This window comes from Choristoneura fumiferana, chromosome 11 (genome assembly GCF_025370935.1).
Source record: "Choristoneura fumiferana chromosome 11, NRCan_CFum_1, whole genome shotgun sequence".
NCBI classification, from domain to species: domain Eukaryota; kingdom Metazoa; phylum Arthropoda; class Insecta; order Lepidoptera; family Tortricidae; genus Choristoneura; species Choristoneura fumiferana.
The window spans coordinates 7,082,495-7,109,091 of record NC_133482.1 but is presented as its reverse complement, the minus strand read 5'-3'; the positions used below and the strand labels follow the sequence as shown (position 1 = coordinate 7,109,091).

Sequence of the window (26,597 nt, the reverse complement as noted above, 5' to 3'; positions counted from 1 at the left end):
ATGTGGAAAAACTTTCTAAATCAACGCGCTTCTAATAAATTCTCAAGATACATGATTAATAACCTAACCAACATAAAGTTGGAAAGCCCGACTTTGTCACTTCAAAGCTCAATATCTCAAAAACGGCTGAACCGATTTTGATGAAACATGTCTAAGAACCATCGCTAGAACCCTGATTTCAAATAAAAAACGGATTCAAATCGGTCCACCCGTTTAAGAGCTACGGTGCCACAGACAGACACACATAGCGGTCAAACTTATATCACCCCTCTTTTTGCGTCGGCGGTTTAAAAATGGTGTTTCTATAAAAAATTGCCTTAACCAAAAAAAATTTATAGGGTACCTACTTCTGGCTGTTCTAGTTACTTAAAATTTTGTGTGAAGGTAGAAGGTAGCAGTCAATAAGAAAAAACATATTTTTTCATGTCTGACTGTCTATGTCATTAAACTATCTTATATGATCCCACACTGCGTACATTTTAATAAGAAAAGTGCTCTGCTATCACTGGCTATTCATAAATACCTACAAATTTGTGCGGAACCCTCGGTGTGCGAGTCCGATTCGCGCTTTGTCTTTTTTTATTGCCAGGAATGTATCCTATTATGGCTGAGCTAAATGATCGTTGCAGATCCGTCGTGGGACAGTCAGACGCGCATCAACGTGCTGACGACGCGGCTCGCAGACCTACGCAAAGCGTACCACTCGGTGAAGGCGGAGCTCGCGGCCATCGATCGACGCCGCAAAAAGCTTAGGCGCAAGGAGAGGGAAGGTAACAAACAGTCGATTCGTACAGATCGATTCACAAGAGCTGGCACGAATGGATTGATCGAAAGTAATCTCACTTAGACGTTTTTGTTGGAAAATGACTGATGCATGACATTTACATATATGTGTGAAGTGTCTTCGAATAGGTAACACACAGATACTTTCATTCACTCATTCAATCCATTCGTGCCAACTCTTCGAAATCGATTTCTATTTTTATTTGTGTAAGCGCTGTTTCAGAACGGCTGCACCGGGGGCGGCTAGTTCTTTTTTAATATATTTCGAAAAGTCTGGAAACGAGAATGTTGTTTTGGTAGTTTTGTGAAAAAAGGAATGGAAAAGTTACATCTTTTCCATAACAAAATGGCTCTTTTTTAAAATACTAGTAATAATTAAACGTTTTTATTTTCCCCGGAAGGAAAGAAAAAATATTATAGAGTACCCGCAAAACACCATTAGAAAATTGAAATTATATTATTTGTCAATTACATAGTCGTACGGTTAAGATGAAGAAGATGTGCACTCATTTGCCTTTATTCACCAGGTCGTATCTACCCGTTCCGCTTACGCTACTAGCATTTAATAGGGTATAAGAGGGACGGTATGATACGAATTTCAAATTTCAGTTTACCTCCCTTTGTTCGAACCCAGGACGAGTTAGCAAAGGCTAGTAGCAAAGTAAAAATCGTCACTAAATAAATAAATCCCGAGAGTGTCAGATAAATATTATAATTTTTTGAAGGTCATTGCATATTTGTATTATTTTACAGCGGTGAAAGCAGCGAAGGCAGCGTGTTCATGATGAAGGCAGTTGCGGCGAACTCTCATCCCGGCCGCTGCCCCACTCGGCTGAGTTTATTCGTTTTAGAATGGACGGACGAACGGAAACTGACCCTGAAACATGCTTGCCTCCTAAAAATTTTATTTCATCCAATAAAAGTGAAGCTATAATTTTAGTACTTAGGAATATAAACTCTATTTGTTATAGCTTACAAGTTGGTGGTGTTGTGAAATTCCTTTTACCGAAAGTATTTTTTGCCATTCACGTCTCAGTTGAAATGGCTTATTTAGGTGTTGTACGTCGAATGAAATTAAGTAGACCAATCTCTAATATCATTCTGATATTTAATATATACAAATAGATGTAATCTCTATTTGTTTAATCCGAATAAACGGACGGTATTACAGATATATCTAAAATAGGTATACGAACTTATGCGAGTGGTGAACAGGTCCTTATGATTGTTATAACAACTGTTTCGTTATGTAATATCATTATAATATTTTGCAAGTTACCTCGATTTTTAAAGTTAAAGTCCAAGTACTCGTACCCGCCTAATATCCAGGTTTTGATGATGAAATACGTCATAAACAGAGAATCCTTTTGTTGCGAAATTTTTCTCGATGTCTGGAAAGGATATAATGTCTTTTGAATGCATTTTGAGTCTGTATATCCATATGAACTTCTCTCCCTACGCTTTTCTTCAAATGTGTTACATTTGAATTATTTTTAGTTAACTATAAAATTACAAGCACATAGTCATAATCGCGCGCCGCTACTAGAGATGGCATGGTCAACTATTATCTTTCATCTCTAGCATCTTATCTAAATGGTTATCTGGAAGAGACCGCTTCTAAGCGATAAGACCGCCAATTGTCTACCTAGTAAAACTTTTGTTATTTTACTGTATTGATTTGTGGTGTATACTGAATCAGTGCGCGATGATAATTTCCTGGTCTTTATGAACATCCACATAATATTTAGTTGTAAACAAGGTAACGATCCTACTGTTAAAATTTAAACCAGAAAAGCATCATCTCATCCTGGATTCCTATAATTTGATAGGTACTTTAGCGCTCGACTCATTTTTGTATATAAATTTGGACTAAGTGTATAGCCGTGGAGCGCCCTACAGGTGCAACCATTTTTTTTTTAAGTAATTATGATCATACATATAGTCATAAAGTCGAATAGAAATCATCACGTTTGTGGTTATGAGGTGCTCCGCGGGATATAAAAGTACATATTTATTATGCAATCTGTTATTGTGAAATGAATGATGCAAAATTGAATTAAATTATAATCAAATTTATATGTATATGGATAATTACTTTCATAAATATATAAATGTTTTGCTCATGTCGTGAAATACAAAAACGGATACACATTATTTATTGTATATATTTAAAGACTGATCGATCGAAATAATAATATGGGATAAATGGATTGACACATTTTTATCTAAGATTTATATTTCTTCGATTTATTATTGCGTTTATTTGAATAGACAGTTTTATTGAAATGTGTCTTTTATTTTGTTTCTCATACAGTATTTATATATACTAGCGACCCGCCCCGGCTTCGCACGGGCAAAGTAAAAAAAAAACGGCCAAGTGCGAGTCGGACTCTCGTACGAAGGGTTCCGTATCTATACAACATTAGACATTAGCATAAAACGGCAAAAAAAACACGTTTTGCTTATTATATAATTATTTGTTTTTATAGTACATTTATACAAATAAATAGGTACCTACCTGTTGCCGTTATTAATATCGAGCAAAAAAAAAACAGGTTTGTTGTATCGGAGCCCCCCCCCCCCTTATCATTTATTTTGTTCTGTTTTTAGTATTTATTGTTATAGCAGCAATAGAAATACATCATCTGTGAAAGTTTCAACTGTCTAGCTATCACGATTCATGAGATATTGCCTAGTGACAGACAGATAGACGGACAGTGGAGTCTTAGTAATAGGGTCCAGTTTTTATTACCCTTTGGGCACAGAACTCTAAAAAGGTCTCTCATCAAGGGCACATCACACACATTTTTCAGCTCAATTTCCCAAAAACTACATCCGACACGCACGAAGCCGGGGCAGGTCCACGTAGAAAAACCACGTTCAAAAAGTAATCTACAGGTATTGAAACCGCCTGGAATATACAGTATTTATTTGGATAAGGATTAATACGAAGGTATGGATAACATGGTCTGATTTTAGTCGTCATTTCGTCGTCAACTTTTGAAATGTAAAAAAGTAGTTATCACGATAATAGTTGGACATATGGTATCGCAAAGTTTTTTGTAATCTTGATGTATTCTTTAATATCGTAAAACATTTTTGTTCTATAATCAATAGCTTCAACAGCGCATGCGATGAAAGATGTTTTATGGCAACTTTTTTTACACTTTGAGTTACATTATTTAGTTTTAGTACGGAACCCTAATTTTTTCTGTTAATAAATATAGCCTATGGCCGCCAACCTTGCTAAATTTAAACTGGTCGAGTCTGATGTTTGTGAGTGTGGCTTGGGCATTGCAGACACTAATCATATATTTCTCTCATGTCCTCTCCATGACAACTTCCTTTATAAACAGCTTATATCTCCTACAAAATCCCATTACCTACGTTCATCTCTGTCCTTTTAGCCTCTAATGACATAACTATATGTAACTTATTGTACATATTTATAAAATAATGATATTAAAATTTAAATATGTATTCCTCATCTCACTAAATAATTATCATGTGTACCTATGTAAAATATATTTTATTATTTCGCCTAAATCCCATGTAATCTTCTCCTGTTGAATTCCGTATTCCAAAATCCCGTATTTTCTATCGATTTCGTTTTCTTACCTTTACGCGTCTGTGGCGGATGCGCAAACCGCGCTAGCCAGAAAAAAACAGCCTATTGGCACTTTGGAATAATTTAGCATTCTAATAGTGAAAGAATTTTTTAAATCGGTCCAGTAGTTTTTGAGTTAATTCGTAACAAATATCCAAAAATCCAAAGCTTTCCTCTGTATAATATTAGTATACTCGTAGATATAGATAGTATGGATTTATACACCTCTCCATTTCTTCCGTGGATGTCGAGGCGACTGAGGATATGTTTAGATATACCGTAGGCGACGCGACAGGCTAAACCTGTCACTATTGTACCGCTTTTGTCAAACTTAAAACCTAACGTTTCGTGTGCTCTGCCTACCCTATTTGGAATACAGGCGTGATGTTTGTGTGTGTGTGTGTGTGTGTGTGTGTGTACAATATTTATTATTATTGTATTTCAGAGCAGTGGTAGTCTCAAAGTAAACGAATTTGAGTTGATGTAAACAATAAAATTACACACAACCATTCAATTGACTGAGAGTAATAATCCTCCTGGTGAATGACGGAACGTGTTTTGGTCCCAGGGCCGATTGCATACTATACACACCATTTCGACGTTGGCATGCCTCCCTCTAGGTGGAATAACGACATCGCGAGAGCTGCGGGCAACAGGTGCATGCAGGTGGCGAGTTGTTCATTGTGGTTTTCTAAGACTTCCACTTCAACTTCCACCATTGGATAAAGGTCTTCCGACTAATGAGATTGAGGTTGTACGTTATTCTAATCATACCAATATTATAAATGCAAGTCTGTATGTTACCTCTTGGCTCTTCTCGCGTGAAGCGCTTAACCGATTTAGATGAAATTTGGTACAGAGATAGTATGACACCCTGGGGAGAACATATATTAGTTATATCCGAAATACATAGATCCCGCGGGATAGCGATAAACGAATTTGTGCAGTACTTTCTTATAAAATCAAAATTATCGTACTTTACATTTAGTACAACTTTTAACACTTATTTATTCTACAGTACGAAAAGGGCATTACTTCGAGGAGCGGCAAAAGCGCTTGCAGTCGAGTGGTTCTTGTATTTAGATTTCATGGCTCGTGGTATGTAATAACTGGCGGAAACGAATGAAACACGTATACATTTTTTTAAATATGTATCTTTATTAAATATACAACAAAGCTGATGCGTATTATTGCAACAATCACACCGAGTCTGTTGTAGCTGTAAAGAACATCCGATCATACACTAAACGGTGGTGCGGCCAAAAAACACTGTGTAATCGTCAAAACTTAACTAAACCCAGCCATTCTCTTATTGGTGACGTAAATATTACACTAGAGCATACGATTGGCGTAGTGTTCGGCAGACCCGCTAAGCCCGCCTTTTTGTCTTGGATTTACACTACAAACCCAGTTCAAGTTATTATCAAAATACTTGATAAGACGGATAGCCTGTCAAAGGCTGAAGTTTCATGGGCATCCTGTGAGTATTTGTCAAATGGTATGGTCACATGGCGTCCGGATTCAATAGCTATGGATGGATGCGACTGCCACATAATTTATCCAGCTGCACGTGGACGCGAGTCAATTTGATTTTTGATCGCTTGACTTTGAACGCACTACCAGTGTTAGGAAAGCGCACGGTTGGGCGAACTTCAAGGGCGTTAGAGGAAAAAATAGGTGCTGCAGACGAATCTTCGCGAGTAGCGCCAAAAGTTGGCGCCACTGCAAAACCGCTACTGCTTGTAGGTATAGGTTTGCCTTGTTAGTAACGCACGTTCGTTGCGGTCGCGGGTCTTGCTCGTCTACGCTGTCTGTTAGTAGTAGTTGGGGTACTGTGGCCAGGGGTGCTGCGGGTGGTGGTAGGGGCCAGGGGGCTGCTGGTAGCCCCACGGCGGCTGGTAGGGCTGGGCGTAAGTCTGCTCGTAGGACTGGGTTGTGGCGGCTGGGGCTGGGTAGTACGTGCTGCTGCCCCCGTCGTTGTCGTCGTGTTCGCCGCCGAACTCTCTTTCTTTTTGATTTCGGTGCTTGCACTGTGCAAAAAATAGCATTATGAACTTCATTTTTATTCATGTACTAGCGCCCCGCCCCGGCTCCGCACGTGTAGAATATTCAAAATAACCCTCCTTTGGACAGTCGGGTAAAAGGGCAGCCCGTAGTTTACACGGGCAAAATTTTCAAAAAACTGGCTAAGTGGCGACTGGCAACAGGCGAAGGGTTCCGTAACGTTATCTATACAACATTAGACATTAGCAAAAAACGGCAAAAAATCACGTTTGTTGTATGGGAGGTCCCCTTAAATGTTTATTTTAATTTAATTATTTATTTTTACCCGCGTGGGAACTATGGCCCAAGCCCTCTTGTTCTCAGAGGAGGCCTGTGCCTAGCAGTGGGACGTATATAGGCTGGGATGATTTATTTTTAAAGTGAATATACAACTCGTCATTCAACATTCTGTGAATATTTCAAGCGTCTACCTGTTGCAGTTATTAATATCGAGCAAAAACTGCCAAAAACACGTTTATTGTAGGGAGCCCCACTTAAATATTTATTTTATTCTGTTTTTAATATCTATTGTTGTAGCGATACGATAATCACAGTTCATGAGATCCAGCCTGGTGACAGACAGGCGGACAGTGGAGTCTTAGTAACAGGGTCCCGTTTTTAGCCTTTGGGTACGGAACCCTAAAAACGTCTCTAATCAAGGGCACTTCATACACATTTTTCAGCTCTATTTCCCAAAACAACACCCGACCCGCGCGAAGCCGGGGCGCGTCGACGTAAATGCATTTTTTGGTTAGATTGATATTTTTAAATTTGTAACATCTTTTGAATGGAATGTCCGATTTCAATATTTCAAAATTAATCTACACGTATTGAAACAGTCTTGAATATTAAATGATTTATTTAGATAAGGATTAATACAAAGATATGAATAAAATGGTCTGATTTTAGTCTGCATTTCTATCAACTTTTTTGTAAAAAAGTAGTTATAGTGACATATTTATATTTAACGAAGCTATGTGATGTTACACTCCCCCTTGTACCGAAACCTAGTCTATGGATGCAAAGGCCTGTCTAATTAACGAACTTAAAAACTGGCCAAGAGCGTGTCGGACACGCCCAAAATAGGGTTCCGTAGCCATTACGAAAAATTAGGTAATATTTTTCTAAGGATTTCGTATTTCATACGGAATCTTCCAAGTTTAGGTACATTTTATACCTTAGGCTGCTATTTACTCTTAAACTACTAACAATTCTCAAGCAAACTTAGCCGTTATAGTTTTCAAAGTTTGGGGGACGCTCGATTTTTCATGAAAATTTGCACTTTAAAGTTGAATATTTCGCAAACATATCACTGAATCGAAAAATCGTCTTAGCAAGCCCCTAATGGTAAAATTACAGCTTTCTATCATTGACGGATTAACGGACGGACGGACGGACAGACAGACAGACATGGCGAAACTATAAGGGTTCAGTTTTTGCCATTTTGGCTCCGGAACCCTAAAAAATGTTAAAATTTGAATTTGTAGTACAGTCGGCTGTTGAAGTTAAGTGCTGTTATTCTGCCCCGTGACTAGAAGACAACCGTGATACTAATTGTCACAACTCCTAACTTTTAATGGATTTATAAAATCATTTTCAATTAATGAGTGACCCGGGAGACACTGCCATGGCAACGAGCTACGCTTAAAAGCTGATTTGATCGTGTTCTTCCTACGTCATAAACAGGCAGACCTTCCCCCTACATGCGTGACTTAGTGACTTACTTATTAATATATGGATAAAATAGGTTGCATGGTCTAGAACACCCAGCGGTCTCTGTGGACTGCTCAAATGGCTAGCATATGGAGTGTAGAGAAGGAGAACAATCTCTGTGTATGCAAGAGTGTTCCACATGTGTTTAAATAGGTCGTGCTAAAGTAGCAAGTGGGTAAATTTTAAACAAAAAACAGTGAAGTTACTCATTAATGCTTTTCAAGGTCAAATAAATTCAATCACCGTCCACGTTTTCTCACAGGAGTTATTTTAAGATATATTTACTCTTGCTAGTGCAACTCTGGAGATATTTGGAACTGTTATTTACCGCTTAAAGCTTGCTACTTTTCCCCCACCACCTCGTGCCGCCCAAATGTGCAATAGAATGTACACGATAAGTTCAAGGGAATTACGGACCTATGACATTATAACAAAGTAACATTTCTCTTTGTTTACGCCAGTTTGATTTTATTCTCGAAACTATTAGATTCAATTTCTATTGACAATTTAAGAAAAAAAATATTAAACGAAAACCAACAGCTTATACAATATGAATGTGAAATTAGTTGTTGTTGTGTGTAATATCCTGTGATTGGGAAATTCACACACACCATTGAATTACTTCGCTGGTTTGTACAGGCTTCCTTAAGACGCCCGCGTGCTGGGCATTCTAAAAGGAGGCCTGTGCCCAGCAGTGGGACGTTATATAAGCTGAGGTGCGGCCTCAGATGGATAAGAGATTGTTCTTCTTCCCTCTACAGTCGATAGGCTGGTGCGTCAGTCAGTCCACACAGACCCAGGGCCCTATACTACGAAGTACAAAACTCGAAGTTGGTATCTTGCCGTCCCGCTAACGCTTATATTTAACACGAGAGTGAGAGGGACGGTACATTCAAGTGCAAAGATATCGACACGGCCAAAGTTACAAAAATATGTATACACGACCTTAATGTTAAGTGCATAAAGTCGTGTATACATATTTTTGTAACTTTGGCCTTGTAGATATCTTTGCACTATGTACGATAAAAACTTCGATTTTAGTATTTGGTAGTAGTGCAGGCGGCGCGTGCGCACATGGTTGTACTGACGTGGGCGGCGGCGGCGCGTCGTGCTTCTCCTTGCGCGCGCGCTTGCGCAGGTGCTTGGCGAGCGTGCGCGCGTGCGCGACGGCGAGGCGCGCGGCGGCCGCGTCCCCGAGCTCCTCGGCCAGCTCGCGCCGTCGCCACGCCAGCGCCGCGCTCGTCTCCAGCTCCGCGCCTTCCTGCTTCTCGTACGACTGGACCAGCTCTGCGATCAAATAAGTGTTTGCTAAAAATTGCATTTTTTATACAAGCTTTTTTTGCTGACGGTACTTTTTGTTACTACATTGGCATACCAAATTTCAAGTCGATGCCATTAACCGTTGAAGAGTTCCGTCCTGCGGAGACGATCCTGGCCGGACTACCAGGATGTCACTACCATATTGTATTGTCACGCAATTTACATAAGTATGCCAAATTTCAAGACAATCCGCAACTGGAAGTTGGTCGAATTTAACTTGCAAGATTTGATTACAGACCGACAATGGGACAGGTGAAACTGAACTTTTTTTTAAAAGCTTAGGGTCAAGGGTCAATCGACTTTTTCTTGTCAATCATTGCTATAGTTACAGTAACCTGAGTCACTCTTTAAACCAGAAGTTTATAGGATTAAAATTTGCCAAACATGCGATTTGTGGTAAATTTAAGCCCTTTCTATAATTGGTCATCTGATAAGTATGTTAGTGTAATGTGACACAACATTTTTCTATTAAACTGTAATACTTTTGTCCCCTCGCTGACGGGACAGAATAATAACAAGAAATAGTTGATTCACCCAATAAATCATGTATCTTTTTCTATTCCTGATTCACTCACGAAGTCACGAACACTAATAAATAAAGCAAAGCCAACGAGACGAGATATAGTTCATCTTTGTCTGATAAGTCATTATAAGTAGTCATTATAATTTCGCTCCCTTTCTGTCTCACGACATAATTTATCTCGTCTCGTTGACTTTGCTTTAGAACGTACATAGATGACAAGATTCGGGAAAAATGTAGTCCAGACGTTTTCAACCGGTGTCGCGGCACACTGCTGTGCCGCGTATATTTTCTGGTGCACCGCGAGTGCCGCGAAGTGTATACTGCATTGAAATCATGAATAGCTATTTTAATGAGAAAATAAAACGCAAACAACTGACGCGTGGCGTGTGCGATTCGTACCTAAAGGTGTCAACGAGACCCTATTCAACTCGCTGTCCGTTATGTTAAACATCATCATCATCATCATCATCCCAGCCTATATACGTCCCACTGCTGGGCACAGGCCTCCTCTCAGAATATATTATTAGTATACTGTACGGAACCCTCTACGCTCCAGTCCGACTCGCACTTGGCTAGTTTTTACTGGTGTGCCGTGAAACTTTGATGAACGAAAAGTGTGCCGTTAAAACCAAAAGGTTGAAAACGCCTGCTATAGCCTAATCCCCATAATTTTATTCTTGTTCACTAATCTGTCCCGTTGTCCAAGAGACTACAATGACAGAGTTTCTTAAAAAAGTATTATAATATAATATATGCTACTAATATGCTTAGGAGATAGTCCATTAATAAATGTAACTACAACAAAAATGTACGCTCGATAAATTACATATAGAAACATATAGACTCATAAAGTTGTCCAGGGAAAGTAACCATGGCAACGAGGTACAGTCAGAAACAAAAATATGAGAACAGGCAAAGTGCAAAAAAAATGTATACACGACCTTAATATTCAGGCTATAAGGTCCTGTATACATTTTTTGGCACCTTAAACGTATGCATATTTTTGTTGCTGACTGTACAAGAAAAGTTAATGTGTAAGCGGCAACCTTCCAGTTCAACGTAGGAGGTGCCGGGCGTGTGCAGCGGGAGGTCGCGCCGCCGCATATACTCGTACGCTGCTGCTAGTGGTTCTCTATCGTTTGCCCGAATTTCATATGCCCGAATGTATCGTTTTCTAGAATTTTCATTTGCCATAAAGCAATTTATTTCTGAAATAGTAATTTCTTCAGAGTTGATATTAAACTAACCTAACCTAACCTACTGCATTCTATATGATCACATTAAAAAAAATCCTGAAAACAGTACGGCTCTATATATTTTATGGCAAACGTTGGTATGGCAAGTGAAATTCGGCCAAATGAAATTCGGGCAAGTAAAGGTAAACGGCTGCTAGTACACCAATGATTTATGGCAGCACAGCCAGTGATTTTAAGCTAATGTAAGCACTATACGGTTAGCCGTGCGGTTTTAGCACACTGTCCCTCTTCAAAGTATCGCTTGAGAATAAGACGGCGCACTAAAACTGCGTATTAGCCACATAGTGCGTACGTAGCCTTAGGTATTATAAGTTCGGAGAAGGGCGTGCTTGGCGAGTGTAGCGCGAGGTCCAGCAGCTCTTCTAGCCTACGCTGCGTCTAGTACAGTCGGGGGCATAAATATATCTACGTCACCAAGACGTTAAACATATATGTGCTATGTACAATGTTTATCTGGTTGCATAGATATTCATGCCCTCGATTGTACACTAATGATTTATGGCATCACAGGCAGCGGGTGCCGTTAAACGACGCGGGGTAGCACGATCACACGCGAGCCGCGCCGTAGATACGGCTCGGCAAAACCCGAACGCAAGCTGTTGAACTAAATATGGGGCGCGCTTTGTGCCATTTATATATAAACACATGGCGCGAATAAACACATGCCGAGCCGATGATGGCGCGCGCGCCTTTGATCTGTGTCGAAAAACCGACAAGCGATGACTCGTGTGATTTTTGACGAGCAGTGCCGAGCTAAGCGTTTAGACGGCGCGTGGCGCGACTAATTACGGCTCGGCTCGACTCATGACGCGTCGTTTAACGGCACTAAGTGTTAGTACAGTGGCGTACCTTCCAGCTCCGGGTAGGGCGTCCCGGGCGTGTGCAGCGCCAGGTCCAGCCGCTGCATGTGCAGACGCGCGTTGAGCGGGTCGCGCGCCACGGCCGCGTCGAGCGCCGCGCGCGTGCTGTTAGTACAGTGGCGTACCTTCCAGCTCCGGGTAGGGCGTCCCGGGCGTGTGCAGCGCCAGGTCCAGCCGCTGCATGTGCAGACGCGCGTTGAGCGGGTCGCGCGCCACGGCCGCGTCGAGCGCCGCGCGCGTGCTGTTAGTACAGTGGCGTACCTTCCAGCTCCGGGTAGGGCGTCCCGGGCGTGTGCAGCGCCAGGTCCAGCCGCTGCATGTGCAGACGCGCGTTGAGCGGGTCGCGCGCCACGGCCGCGTCGAGCGCCGCGCGCGTGCTGTTAGTACAGTGGCGTACCTTCCAGCTCCGGGTAGGGCGTCCCGGGCGTGTGCAGCGCCAGGTCCAGCCGCTGCATGTGCAGACGCGCGTTGAGCGGGTCGCGCGCCACGGCCGCGTCGAGCGCCGCGCGCGTGCTGTTAGTACAGTGGCGTACCTTCCAGCTCCGGGTAGGGCGTCCCGGGCGTGTGCAGCGCCAGGTCCAGCCGCTGCATGTGCAGACGCGCGTTGAGCGGGTCGCGCGCCACGGCCGCGTCGAGCGCCGCGCGCGTGCTGTTAGTACAGTGGCGTACCTTCCAGCTCCGGGTAGGGCGTCCCGGGCGTGTGCAGCGCCAGGTCCAGCCGCTGCATGTGCAGACGCGCGTTGAGCGGGTCGCGCGCCACGGCCGCGTCGAGCGCCGCGCGCGTGCTGTTAGTACAGTGGCGTACCTTCCAGCTCCGGGTAGGGCGTCCCGGGCGTGTGCAGCGCCAGGTCCAGCCGCTGCATGTGCAGACGCGCGTTGAGCGGGTCGCGCGCCACGCCGCGTCGAGCGCCGCGCGCGCCGCCGCCGGCTCGCCGCGCACGTGCTGCAGGAAGCGCGCGTACTTGATCGACATCGCCGACGCTATCGCCTGAAACAATATATTCAGATCCTTACTTGGTGTGCACTCAAAATCAACACGACTTTCCCGGCCGAACAACACCGACCTGATATTTGGAAGTCCCGTGTTTTTCCCCTCCCAGTGTTAGGTTGTTAGGTAAAATTGCGACGACAAAGCGCCAGGACCAAATGACATTTTCTACTAAATTTATTAATTTTCGCTGGTAAACGGGGTGATATTTAGTTACAAGAGGTTCAATGTACATGTACACGAAAAACAGGGTCGGTACTGTCTGGGCCAGTAGAATGTCATTCCCTAGCTTTAAAAGTTGCGTTCGACTTAGCACGGCAAACCATCGAACATTGGCTCGCGTAGCACACTATGGATACCGCGCTGCCGCGTACTAGTGACCCGCCCAGGCTTTGTACGGGTGCAACTATAAAGGTCTATAAACATTTCACATTCCCCATCCCCCCTTCCCCCTTTCTACAAAATTACACCTGCCTGAAGCCGGGGCGCGTCGCTAGTTACACATTATACATGTAAACCTTCCATGAAAACTCTTTAACTGATGTCACCATCCTATGGCTATAGGTTTCCAAGCTAAACCACCTTTAGTAGAGGGAACAGTTTTTTTTTTTTTTACATAAAACTGACCCGTGATTGACCCTTATTATTAATTTATTAAGTACCTACTTGCATCTATTTATACATAAGTAAACTGTACCTTGTTTTTGGCTGAGGATATATACGACTCGTAGAGTTGTGCGCATTTATCGTAGTCACCGCGGCGGCGCTCCAAGTTCACACGTCTGAAACCAAGCCAACAATTATTATAATAAAGGGACAAGTTTAATCGTTCCAAAACACATACATAAATAAATTTCTTTATTACACACTAAATAAATAAATTTATTTCGTTCAACAGAGTACAAGATATGTGAATAAGCTGCTATCGTCGTAAACACAGAAGAAATGTGATCCATATGATATGTTCTGCTCTGACGTTGGTAAGTGAGACAAACACCATAACACTACAATGGATAAAAGGACACAGTGGATCGCGAGGTAAAGACGGGGCCGACCGATTGGCTAGAGGGGGTTCGGAGATGAAGGTCTTCGGTCCCGAACCCATCCTACCTCTGACCTTTGGATGGCTGTGCGGCAAACTGCGACACAACACCAAGGTAATGCACCAACAATATTGGACAAACCTAGATACAAGCAGGCAAACCAGAGAAGCCCTCCCGACGATCAACCCCGGATTGTCCCGCAAGCTTCGCTGACTTAGGAGGGATCAACTCCGACGACTGCTGGTCGGAGCTCTTACTGGATACGCCTTGCTAAACAAGCACTTACATAATCTAGGTGTTACAGACATCCCACTGCAGCCCTGTGTGCAATGTTCTGGAATGCCCTGGTGTGGCGAACTACAGGGCACTACACCTAGGATCACCGGGGTCACTGCAGGAAGTCGCCGGCAACGTGAACGGTCTGCTAGGCTTCCGCCAGGAGCTAGGCTGGCATGAATAGTGCCTACAGCCTAATCACGGAAAATAGGCGCACTTAGACGTCGAGTTGCGGAAAACAGCCCGCTAATACCTATACCTATACCTATGATATGTTTTCATCATACGGTTCAAGGGATAAAACTTACCACGATTGGTTCTGTGATTTTCTGTAACGAATATAATTGTTGATGGGATATCTCGGAATGGTATGTGGTACCTAGATTTCGAGTGTCAACTACCGAAGCTAATGCAGCCATTACCTGTACTGTATCTGCACCATGCACGCGCAAGTCTTCTCAATCCGGTCCAGTATCTCGGCCGCCTTGGCCGCGTTCCCGTGCGCCTCTTCAAAGTGCGCCCAGTGCAGGTGCAGCTCCGGCTTATCGAGGTGGTGTACGGTGCAGGCCCGCTCCAGAACTTCTCGCTCCACGGCCACCAGCTCTGGATGATTCTCTGTGCGCTCCTCTAGGAACTTTATCAGCTGTGGAATGTCCATATGTTGTAATGTAAAGCTTGACCTAGTACCAAAGTAAGCAAAGCAAATACATATTAAACACCCAACAGACCCAATAATTAACGCGTGCAAAGCCGCGTGTAAAGGCCAGTCTAAAAATACCCCTAAAAAGCTTCCTCAATGCTCATATATTGTCCACAATATTCTATCCTAGTTAACTTTAAACATTTGTGGAAGGGGGGATTATTGGCAGTAGTTCCTTTCCATTCCCAGTAATAATTCCTGGTGAAGGAACTGCTCATCCATGGTGTGTGTTCAGATGTAGTTACCCTCATCCAGAACTCCTCGTAGAGCGCGCAGGCGATGAGGCAGCGTTCGTGCAACACGAGCGCGCGCTTGAGGGAGCCGTGCTGCTTCTCCCACTCGAGATACGCCTTCCAGTTCTTCAACTGGCACCGCTCCAGAGGTTTCACGTGAAAGTACGGCCGCTTTATCTACATACCACAATGGAATAAGGTCAAATGTGTATTATAGGTTTTTTTTTCAAATTTGAAATTCAATGGCCAATTTATCTCAATCTAGGTAAAAGTGTAATAGTAGATTGTTGCACCAAGCAGAAAGTTATATATTATTGCACCGAGTGCCGATTTGGAGCCCAAGCGTTAGCGAAGGCTTTAAAAAGCACGAGGGCAATATAAATTATTTTTTGAGTCAATTTAAATTTCGGTTCTTTTGCCTTTTCATTGTACTTGTAGTGTCTACTCTTGTGTCTGATATCCTGTCAATCGTTCAAAGGTTAACTGGAAGAGATCCCTTTAAGGGATTAGTTCGCCTTTGTACATCTTATTATCCTGTGTTCTGTTATTTTCATGTGTTTTTATGTACAATAAAGAGTTTTACAATACAATACAAATTACTTAATGCAAGGTGCATAATCTGCTTTTCTTTCAACTATTACTGAAATAGCAGACGAAAAAAAAACTCATGCTAAACAATTAATAGGAAAGAAATGTCACTTGCACTCGATGATTCCATTTTTGTAAGTTTACATTCGCACTCTCAAAAAATGTCCACGGAAAATTAGCAAGGTTACCGCTAATTTGTTTTTTTTTATTTCCTACTTATTTTAGGCCGAGTTAGTAGGCAAGAGCGCAGTCACGGTATCGGCAATTTTTGAAAAAAATAGTTTTTCTTTTACAAATATACAATTTTAATGAACTAAAACAATTTCCTTGCTCACCCGCGACCTTAAGGTCGCTTTAAGGTGCTTTTAGTTCATTGATATGGACCTCCGCAAAGTAACGCCTGATTCAATAAATTATACAATTTTACTCGCAAATGTGATGAAAAACATTGTATGTCGCACGGGCGGTACTAGAATTACGAACATCGACTCATTAAAACCCTCAGTCTTCGACTTCGGGCTTTTAATAGACTCTCGTTCGTAATTCCTTATTTACCGCTCTTAAGACACAATGTACTAAAACATAATAGTTACCACTTGATACTGATAAACCATAGTGTTTTAAATGTAGACATTAACATAAAATTGAAAATGGTATTTTAATATTGCTCAAAAGCAGCACACAATTTTACCGTTAAACTCTAATTTTCGAAAAAAAAAAGAAAGTATTAGTAGTCATATGCATGAAATAATTGACTTATTATAGTACTTCTACTACATCTCAACCGCTATCAGTTTCCTGTTACATATATCTAAGCAGACCATTTCGTTTTATAAAAAATCCGCTCGGTATTTCTCATTTCTTCAATATCTGTGACAAGATACTGATAGCGGTTGAGACGCTAGTAGAACTACCCATTAAGCATACATGGAAAGTTGTTATATGCAGATGATAGCTTGTTAACCAACAGTATACGTACACCCTCTTCGAAGGTCCATCGCGCAGCGACCTGTTCGCCGGTAGTCTTGTGCACTTTTCGCCGAGCAGCGATGATGCGCTCCTTAATCGCTTGCGCCTCTTCATCAGAAGCCTATAAAAAAAATAGTACATTCAATGCCTAGGCCTGGAAGAAGGCAATTGAAGGCTGAGTATTGATTTAAATGGACGAGCCTTCTAGTCCATTTAGATTTTGAGAATCTTTATTTACTCATAAAAGAACATACAATATAGTTTACTTAAAATTAGATGAAAGGGGGGAACCTCATTCAGACTTAGTTTTACATCCATCCACAGTGTATAGTTTCAAGATCTTTTTCAAGTAAAATTTTGGACAAAGTTAACGAATCACATTTCTACACTTCTATTGGTAATTTGTTGTTCATCTGCATTCCCTCCTCCGCCACTCTTCGTTTTCCTGAGCATGCACCAAATGGTCAAAATGAGGGCTATCGCGTATGAATTCGCCACTAGAGGCGCTAGTGTAGCGTGAGGTCTCCGAAATGTCAAATCTCATAGTTTTTGGGTGAGCTACACAGGTTTATTTATAATTAGAATAAATTTGTGAATATTTTGCAATATCTGAAATTAATTATAGCAAATATGCGTTCCGGGGCAATGAATATCTGTGTTTTGATACAATTTTGTCTTTCGGAAACCTTTGTCCTCCCTTTTTTCCGAACAAAACGGGGACTATGCAACACTGTGGCATGCTCGATATTTTTATGGCACGGTTTTAAGGTGTATTAAATATGATTTTAATCTAAACTTTGTTTTCGCTCCCGTAATAACAGACTTTGAAAGCCATACTTAAAAACCTCACGCTACAGTGCGCCATCTAGTGAGACAAAAAACGATAGCCCTCATTGGAGTGAAGTAAATCATGGATGACCATTAATATGCTTCGAGAAACTGGGCCCAGGTGGTACAAGTATAGTACAGGTAAGGTACAGTATTCTCCTGCGGCCCGAGTCAATTTTTAGGGTTCCGTACCCAAAGGGTAAAAACGGAAACCCTATTACTAAGACTACGCTGTCCGTCCGTCCGTCCGTCTGTCACCAGGCTATATTTCAAGAAAAATATCTATGACAATATGATTTTCACAGATTACCTGCGGCCTGCTAGTCAAACGTACCCAGAATAAAAAACCCTATTTACGCTGTCCGTCCTCCCATATTTCATGAAATCTAGACAGTTGAAATTTTCACAGATTATGTATAACTGCGGCCGCTATAACAACAAATACTAAAAACAGAATAAAATAAATATTTAAGGGGGGGCTCCCATGCAACAAACGTGTTTTTTTTTCGTGCGCGAGTCTTCGACTCCGCACTCGCACCGGTTTTAAATTTTATGAACAATAAACTTTGTCACTTGTGAGAGAGTTTGATGTCAAATAACAATACGGTCCTTTATAAAGGGGTTTGGGTGGTAGGAGGGTACGAGTATGACTCACGATGTGGTCGAGCGGCTCGTCCTCGCCGGGCGGCAGGTCGAGCTGCGGCCGCGCGCCGCCCGCCTCGCGCACGGCCTCGCGCACGTCCCCGCGCAGCCGCACCAGCTCCGAGCGCGCCACCACGCCCGACACCGGCTCCGACATCACGTGCTCTTGGAAACTTAACAACATAACAATACTAGATTATTCCCGTGGCCTGGAAGTAAGCAATTGCTGGCTGAGTATGAGTATTAAACGGGCGAGCTTGCCAGTCCGTTTAACTAATACGAAGCCAGCAATGGCTATTCCAGCCGAGACTAATATAAAGCTTTTCTTAAAAATGGTCAAGGAAAAAAACTAAATTAGAATAAACTTTTTCACAAAATATATTATGTATGACATTCAATTTTATTCCAATAAAATGTTTATGATTTCCCGCCTTTTTTCATTAAAAAAAATGCAGGTGTATTTTGCAACCGAAAACACCACAAGCTGTTTCAGACCCAATGAAAAGTCCAGAGCTCCAACAAAATAACTAATTCCGGCCATTTGAGTTGGCTGTGTATGTATGCGTCTTGTGCTAACATTTCCATGGCCGTTTTAACTTTATTAATATGTAGTTTTAAAAAAGAGACTGGAAAATAATAAAAATTTGTATGCGACATTATTGTCGAGTTAGCGAGCCAGCAATCTTTTTCAACTTTTTAATTTTTCGCTGACCATAAACTTATAAGCACTTCACCTTCATGTAAAGATTAATGTCAATTTTTACGGATTTTTTTGTGAAAATTAATTAAACATAGACTCACCACGCTATAATTAAAATAAAATTAGAAACGCCGCGCTTGCACGCTGCACGTTTCTATAATTTAATTGATTGACACTTCGGGTGTCATCGTATTGTGATTGAGATCACGCTTTTCCCGATGGAAAACCATTATGCACTACTAATTACAGAAGCAAAAAGCACAGGAAAATAATATTATTCATTAATATTGTACTCCTACGATTAAAATAAATTATAAATAAGCTGAGTGAGTTGAGTAATACTAACTTGTCGAAATGTGAAGTATATCCGAGCGTGGGAGTGGCCAGCAGACGATCGTAAATGTTCGTCACGTTAAGTGCCGAGCCGTTCTCCGCCTCCCACTTAATGTAAGATTCCCAGAGACGATCCGAACGGAACTCCAAACCGCATGCCTCTGCAAATAACGGTATTTTATAAATCAAAGCTTGTCAGTGCGTATTATCGAACGAAAAAAACAATTTTTAATCTACCTTTACACATACCAAAGTCAGAAAGTTTTGAAAATCAAGATTAGAGAGAGAATACCTATGTTTACCTCTATATAGAAAAAAGAGTTGCTATATATCTGTATTTTCATAAGGATAAATAAGATACATACATAGGAAATTCAGGACTTTTCAAATAGCATAATGATGAGGTCATTAGCAAAAAACTTAAAAATGCGCTAGGAAACAAGAGCATAATGATAATGTAAAACTGTGCAACTTACCGATAGCCCTCTCATATTGCGCTTTGATATAAGCGTGATCCTCAGTTCTAGTGGCTTTAATATGATTCAGGTAGTGTATCCAAAGATCAACCGACAGTGGGATGGCTTTGAGCCCCCTTTCCAACACCTGCAACATAGCAATGTTGACCCGGCGTCCCGCGGGCGAGGGTGCCGCCAGCGGAGCCGGCGGCACGTCGAAGCAAGGGAATATTAAATAGCATTGTATGTCTTATCTCATGTAATTTTGAGTAGCCGGAGCGAGACGCGACGTGCTGCCGAGCGGAGTGGCGATGGCGAGCACGCCCCGCCTCGCCGCGGCTACGTATATAAAAGGTTTGCCTGGGCTTTACACCTGTTCCACGCCGCGCCGCTGCCGGGGCCGCCGCGCCGCCTCTTGCTTCCTACTGCCTATTGGCATTATACGAGGACCTGTTGCGCTCCATGCTACCATGGATTAGTAATTAAGCCTTAAGTATCACCACCAATTATCACGTACTTAAATATAATACATGAAACGGTATTACAATACATGCGTGTACAAAGTATCATAAATATAAGCACTAAGATATCAGATAAACACCACAAACAATGAAACACTAGAACGAAATCAATGTGACGGTAATAGAATTCTCCGGTGCGTACGGACGGCTTTGTCTTACGAACGTGGGCCTCGAAGCGCTGTTGGGAAAAAAAAGTAATTGCAAAATACCAGTTAAGACTAATACAATTTTATAAATCCAAGTGTTAAGACACATTGATATGAAAGTGATCATTCAGGTGTATTCAATAAAACCTTACCAACTCACGCATATAAAATAGCAGAGTGGGTGGTCAGGCGTGGGTACTCACCTCGAGGCACTTCTTTTTACTTCCTTTACGCTTCTCGTAGTCGGCGTATTTGCGCCAGTAGCCGTAGCAGTACGGGTAGTGCGATAGGAACGCGTCGTAAGCCTCGCGCGCCGCTTCCACCTCGCTCTGCCGAACACCACTATTAGTACTCATGCTAATGCTAACTTTACTCCATATCCTCTCGTCTGGATTATCAGATGGCCCTTGCCGATCAACATTACCATTCAGTTCTTATCGCTTCATAAAGCAGATAAGATTAGCAAATATATTTCATCATTTTAAAAGCTTTTTATTGACTTTCAATGTTTCTATGTATGTTGGGGTCAAATCTTGCAACTTCTTTTAAGAGCATTTAACTAGTTTAAAAAGAACATATTTTTTATATTTAAATTAATAATATTTTGAAGCAGGATTCATTTACTTATTAAAATTTTAACTGAATCCTACCTCTTGGTCGACGTATTGCAGGAGATAAGTCCAACCAGTAAAGTCAGTGGGATCATCATTGACAACTTTCCAATATTTATCCAATTCAGGAAGGACTTTCTTCTTGGGTTTCTCATCTAAAGATGGTCTCTTCTCTGAAGGTACAGGTTTGCTTTCTCCATTCTACAAACATTTCAAAACATGAAACATAATTCAGATATTACTAATTTTACCTATTTTTCTCTAACATCAGGACATTATATTACCTTGACTACTGCCTGTTTCTTACTGGATGATTCACTCTCTGAAGTTGGGGACCCAGGATCATAACCATCCTTGTCGTCATCAGTTTTTCGTTTTCGAGACTCTTTTGAATCCTTCTTTGAGGCTGGCAGCTCATCTTCAGAAACCACCTACAAATTCCAAAATCAATTTAATAAGAACTTCTTGACAGACGAAATATCGCTCAATGGCGCTAGTATCGTGAGAGCCATTGGATGTTACAGTCTTGCTTGTAATTGGCTCATTTAGTTATTTAACCCTTAAAAAGGTAGAGGCGATTTAGCGACCACATGCATTGACTTGGAAATTCAACTTTATTGTTTTAGTTATAAGTTACAATATCCATTGTAATTATTGAAAATGCTACTAGCTTTAAAAATATCCTTTGTCAGGTATGTATTTTATAGCTGCTTTTGATTCTGTGGTAGTATGCTCCAATAAATGTGGCCTTATTAAGGGTTAACCAATTACAAACATGACTCAAATGTCAAAGTTGTCAAATGAACTTCACAACATTAGTGCCAACTAGCTTGTCACAGAAACTCTCATTGTATAATAATTAAATTAAGTCAAAAAGATTCAGGTAAATAAAGCTTTAAGAACAATACATACCTCTGTATCAGCAGGCAATTCAGCTGGCTTCGGTCCAGGGAGCTCATCATCAGAGACATTCTCAGCATCCTTCACACTAGGCTTCTGGACAGTTGGCAGTTCATCTTCTGACACTACTTCAGTCTCTTCTGCTCCTCTTACCTGAAGGTAGAAAGGTCTATTTCATTAAGGTTCAGCCACAAATAGAGGGACTCCTACTAGGGTGGGGGAGCCGTTATACACACCACCACACAATTGTTATAGTCATTCAACAGACTGCATGATATTACAACTAAAAGTTCCTTTTATAACACAACACAACAAAATAATAATAAAAGAAGTATCACCTCAGCAGATGCTTTTTCAGGCACTATTTGGTCATCTTCCACATTTGTTTTCTCCTTTTCAGATGCTTTTCCTTTCTTGAGCATATCTGTCTCCTGTAAAAATGGGTGTTGTTCAATCGTTATACAAACTTTTAGCATAATTTTATTTTATTACATAAAAAAATCATAATATGCCTTTAGCATAAAAACGGATTTAATATTTGTACCAAGTATAAGCTTTAAATAATATAACATTCATTAATCATAACAACAATTGCTATAATGTTTATATTAAATAATTTAATTTTGGTTATTTATATAATGATTAAAATCTATAACAACATTTAGAATAATGATTAGACGGTATAACATCATGCATGCCAAATGCAAAAAAAATGTGACTTGTGCGAGCAAGCAAAGCGAGCGAGCAAGATGGTTTGGTGCAGAAGCAACTCGGATTCAGTCAGGGTTCAGAAGTTAGATGTTAGATATTTATTATAGCAGCCCAAATAATATTGCTTGACAAATGATCTTTGCTGTTGGATTTTTGCCAGTTTGTATAAAAATTGTTTATTATGAACTTTGATTATTATGCTGCATGATTATTATACAGTAGCATAAGACAATTATGCAAATTGAATAATATGATTTGAGAAATTCGGCAATTTGTTTATATGCATATTGTTTTTATATGTTCACAATATTTTGACAGATTGAAATTCTGATATTTGTGTTATGAGAAATGAAAATTTGCAAACTGTTGTTCTGACAAACATTACACACCCGTAAAAATATCCACATATTACCAAATTGTAATTAGTTTACCATGATAGTCAAGTCTGCAAAAACTAGCAAAACTGTAATCAAGAACTCATTAAGACTCCTTACCAATGATTTATCTTCATTAGTTAGGTCTTCAATAGGCACAGAAATATCTTCAAGAGAAGTAATGTGTTCAACTGTAGCAACATCTTTAGCTATGGTGACATTTTTAACTGCGGTGACATTTTCATCTGCAGTGATATCTTCAACTGCTGTGATATCTTCAACTGCAGTGACATCTTCAACTGCAGTGACATCTTCAACTGCAGTGACATCTTCAACTGCAGTGACATCTTCAACTTCAGTAACAGTTTTGCCACTACTACTTTTCTCGTCTTTTCTGATCTCTGCCATTTCAGGTTCTTCAGTTGACTTCTAAAACAGTATTAAAAAAAAAAAAAAAAATTATTGCAGAAATCGTTTTCTTTGAATTTTCTAATGTAAGGTTACAGTTAAAAGGGAACACCCAAATACTCCGAAATATTATATTCCGAATTTGCTCATTCCGTTTTTCAAAACTCCGATTTTCACAATTCCAAAGACATATCATCATCCCAGCCTATATACGTCCCACTGCTGGGCACAGGCCTCCTCTCAGAGCAAGAGGGCTTGGGCCATAGTTCCCACGCGGGGCCAGTGCGGATTGGGAACTTCACACGCACCATTGAATTGCTTCGCAGGTTTGTGCAGGTTTCCTTACGATGTTTTTCCTTCACCGCAAAGCTCGTGGTAAATTTGAAATTCCAAAGACATATAATTCCGATTAATTAAAAACACGAAATTTATTTTTCCGAATTTCAAAATATGGATTTTTTTAATATCCGATTTTCATAATTCCGAAGAATGAAAAACACGAAAGGTTAGCTCGAAGTACAGTATTCCGATTATCAATTTTCTGAAATTACACTGTTAATTCGGAAATATGACATTCGGCAAAATAAACTTCGTGGTTTTAATATTAGGAATCTTGAACTTCGAATCTCGAATTAATATCAATCAATTTAGGCAAATTGACCTGCATAGGTTAGGTTACGTTAGAATTGCGTCAAGGCCCGAACCACGCGGAATTGGAGCTCCGTCAACCTTGTGTCACATTGCTGAAAATGAATAACAGTCAGTACTACTGTTTTAGGCCAATCTAACCTACATAACTTACTTAATAAGTCAGGATTTATTATTGATCAGTGTAATGATATTCGGAATTTTGAAAATCAACATTTTAAACCTTTGATATTTTTAATTTTCGGATTTTTGAGGAATCGGAATAGTCATATTAGGAGTTTTAAAACATTCAGAATTATAAAAGTCGGTATTTTGAAATTCGTGATTCCGACTTTTGGAATTTAGTTTGTCGTAGTTATGTAGTGTACCCCAGTTAAAATTCATTTACAACTATCCCACAGGAATTATGATATTTTCTGGGACAAAACTATCCTTATTATGTCTTTCCCAGGATCTCAATCTATCTCCATATTATTTTTTCTACATTTGTTTAGCAGTTTGAGCATGAAGAGGTTGCAGACAGACAAGAGTTACTTTCATATTTATAATATCAGTAAAGATTTGATTATTTTTAGACAACCAGATGGCCTAGTGGTTAGAGAACCTGACTACGAAGCTTGAGGTCCCGGGTTTGATTCCCGTGTCGGGGCAGATATTTGTATGAAAAATATGAATGTTTGTTCTCAGGTCTTGGGTGTTTACTATGTATTTGAGTATATATCTATCTGTATAATTATATTTATCTGTTGCTTAGTACCCATAACACAAGCTTTGCTAAGCTTACTTTGGGACTAGGTCAATTGGTGTGAATTGTCCCGTGATATTTATTTATTTATTTAATTAAGGGAGTTAATAAGAGATTTGACCTGTGGTTGAAGCTATTCATGAAGAAATGGATGCTAACATATTAAGATAAAAAAGTTTCAATTCTTAAGAACATTCATGAATGTGTAATGCCAGAGATGACAGACATATGCTGAACCAGCCACCCTCGGAGATCAAAGCAAGTGTGTGATGGTTGGTCTTAATTTATCCTACATTAAATTACCCCTCAGCAAAGAAGTATTTGCCTGCCCAATACACTCTTTTTGTAATTCAATTTGTGATTTTGTAATATTATTACATATTATGAATTATTACTTTAAACCATTAATTGCTTTTGCATTTTTGTTATTGTTGTTGTAATTTAGTTTAATTTATTATAACTTAATTTATTATTTTAATTAATCGTAATTATCATAATGGGATCATTGCCTAAATAAATATTTATTATTATTATTAAAAAAATACCTCAGCAGTTTCTTCCTGGTTATCACCTTCTTCATTAACAGTAGCAGCTTCTAGTTGTACATTGTCATCAACAGATTTCAGAGAAACATCTGCTTCCTCCACAGGAGCAGTATCAAGACTGGCAGATTCCTCTTCAACTTCATTAGCAGCAACAGCAGAGTCTTCATCAGTTCTGTCCAAAGTATCATCCGCAATATCATTGGATATCTCACTGATCTCATTATCCATCTCCATTTTCGCCGGTGTCTCCATGTCGTTGTCAGTGTCCGAGATAGCCTTGTAAGCAGCGTCGCTCAGGCGCGAGTCGCAGTCCGACAAAACATTGTTCATAGAGTCTCCAGCAAAAGTGACCGCGTTATCGCCAACATCGAATGAATCCGTGTTAAAACCGTCGGTGTTGTTTTCTAAATAATCACCCACACTTCCAGCAGAGAACTCGACAGCGTTTAGGAAGGCATGGTTGGACGTCGACGACTCGTCCACCCCTACAGCGTCTACACTGTTGAACTCGCCTTCCGTCAACAAATGTGACAGACCATTCGAATTCTCGTTTATCAAAGGACCCTCGTCCGTATCCATCGGACCATCGTCCGCATCTAAATGACCATCTGACAAGCACTTCTGGAACATTATAAGATCATTAGATACTTTGAAACCTGACAAAAACAGAGATAATTATAACCTCGTAAACACCACATACCTGCAAATCGGGAATAGCTTCATCATCCATTTTTAATATTTAATCGATAGTTACAATTTATGTTGTTATAATATATCCACTTATAGTACTATTGATAAAACGCACGCCTATAGAAGAAACAAATTAAGTCACAATCGTACACAGACTACTTCGTACTACCAAACCACGAAAGCGTCAAGCTTTTGGTATATTTATCTTACTCTATGGCGTCAGTCAAGCAAGCAACCAGCAGGGCTACTCCGAAACTCGAAACTCGAAGTTCGTGTCGTGCGGTCCCTCTCGCTCTCGTATTAAATAGTATAAGTGTCAGAGGGACCGCACGACACGAACTTCGAGTTTCGAGTTTCGGAGTAGCCCTGCAGTACATACAGTACAAATCACAGAGAATGAAATTAAAATAAAACTATGGTTCGGTTTTTGGTTTTTGC

The 26,597-nt window shown here is 40.6% G+C and overlaps 1 protein-coding gene across 1 annotated transcript; it reads right to left on the bottom strand.

The window, feature by feature from the left end:
• Positions 1 to 5,526: 5,526 nt before the first annotated feature.
• LOC141432632 (uncharacterized) lies at positions 5,527 to 26,376 on the bottom strand. The gene is given in 19 exon segments (XM_074094317.1): positions 5,527 to 6,354; positions 6,357 to 6,420; positions 9,235 to 9,433; positions 12,775 to 13,093; positions 13,791 to 13,875; positions 14,835 to 15,055; positions 15,358 to 15,522; positions 16,913 to 17,023; positions 18,386 to 18,545; positions 19,419 to 19,566; positions 19,882 to 20,008; positions 20,731 to 20,856; positions 21,178 to 21,339; positions 21,423 to 21,569; positions 22,051 to 22,191; positions 22,377 to 22,469; positions 23,244 to 23,552; positions 25,470 to 26,090; positions 26,170 to 26,376. Coding segments are annotated over 19 exon segments (3,378 nt in total). The 5' UTR covers positions 26,200 to 26,376; the 3' UTR covers positions 5,527 to 6,204.
• Positions 26,377 to 26,597: the final 221 nt, after the last annotated feature.